Source organism: Penaeus monodon, chromosome 33, assembly GCF_015228065.2.
Source record: "Penaeus monodon isolate SGIC_2016 chromosome 33, NSTDA_Pmon_1, whole genome shotgun sequence".
NCBI classification, from domain to species: domain Eukaryota; kingdom Metazoa; phylum Arthropoda; class Malacostraca; order Decapoda; family Penaeidae; genus Penaeus; species Penaeus monodon.
In genome coordinates this window covers 10,620,217-10,621,527 of record NC_051418.1, presented here as the reverse complement: position 1 = coordinate 10,621,527, position 1,311 = coordinate 10,620,217, and the positions used below count along the sequence as shown (strand labels likewise).

At 33.7% G+C, this 1,311-nt stretch overlaps 1 protein-coding gene across 1 annotated transcript in view; it reads right to left on the bottom strand.

Annotated features, from left to right (window-relative positions):
- Positions 1 to 1,311, bottom strand: part of LOC119594005 (transmembrane protein 231-like) — a 6,415-nt gene that overhangs the window by 3,721 nt on the left and 1,383 nt on the right. The window contains exons 2-3 of the mRNA XM_037943033.1: positions 857 to 1,017; positions 40 to 168 (exon numbers count right to left, since the gene is read on the bottom strand). Of these exons, the coding sequence (XP_037798961.1) occupies positions 40 to 168; positions 857 to 1,017 (290 nt within the window). The remainder of the gene's footprint in view (positions 1 to 39; positions 169 to 856; positions 1,018 to 1,311) is intronic.

Here is a 1,311-nt window from a genome sequence, read left to right as displayed (position 1 = left end):
TCTTTATATTCATTTACAAAGTTATACTACAATAATTACATGTAGTCTGTAGTCAAATGTCAGCAACAGTGTGGTGCCATACACCAACTCACTGCTCAGTAAAGGAATATTCAAGCTGAAGACTAGCCTATCATTCACACCATCATGGTTTTCATCCTCTTCATATGACTGAAAGAAAATCAGAAGGTAAGAAATTAATATTCATACAAAGCTGACTGCCAAAAGTTCATCATTTTCTAAGCCCCTCTGCCTTTCTTTGTGGGCATGAACTTAAAAATGAGCTTTCTGTCTACAAATTATTCTTTTAATTGTTAAAAGAAAAAGATAAAAAACAGAAATCTCTACATAATCTTGTTTAATGGTCATTCACTTCAAGAAAAAATACATATAAATGGACATATTTAGTTAAGAAAGAAAAGTAAAGTGAGTATCTAATCAATAAAGTGAATACCTATTTTCTGTTAAAACTAATAAGGAATGTTTTGAGATATTATACATGGACAAATTCTGAATACTTTGTAATTACAGTTGCTTGAAAGTACCTTTGTACCTAATGTTTATTCCAGTGGTATTATATACAAAAAATCCAAAACAATGTACCATATACATGAGAATCCAAAGCAGCTACTTATGGAAATAAGGCATGGGACTTACAAATAACTTTCATTTTTTCAATTAGTTTTCATATTGAACTACCTGCTCATTGCATTATCATCTTTGACAAACCTTATATACTCATTCCTAATATACTTCAAAATACCATATGCGACAATTCAGTATGTGTGCATTGTAGTACATGGTGACCTGTAGTTCAGAAAAAAAAATTGCTGTTCAAAAAAATAATCAATATTCTCACCTTTACTAGTGGAATGCGTAAGTACTTTCTCATGAGATTATTGAATGAGGGCTGGGTGGACCACACAAGAGGGCCTGAAGCTGTGTCACTGACAATGAGGATTTGGTGCTTAAAGTGGACATCTGCCTGTTCTCTATATTCTGCATGTTTTATCCACAAGCCTGTAGAATAGATGGAAGATAATCGAGATGCTCATAGAGAACTTATCAATCTAAATTCTAAATAAATGTACAGCTAGTTGTAGTAATGCTCTGGCAGTGGGAGTAGGAGAAGAATGAGAATGTGTTATATTTGCCTAGCTGAGTTCAGGCAATACTGACCTCTGTTAGTATTTGAGAAATAACATCTAAAGCTCCTGGACCAAGCAATCACTACCACTGTGCAATTATGCATGTTGTATTAGTGAATGTGTGAATGCATGTGCTAGAAGTGGGGAAAGAACAGACAGACTTGTG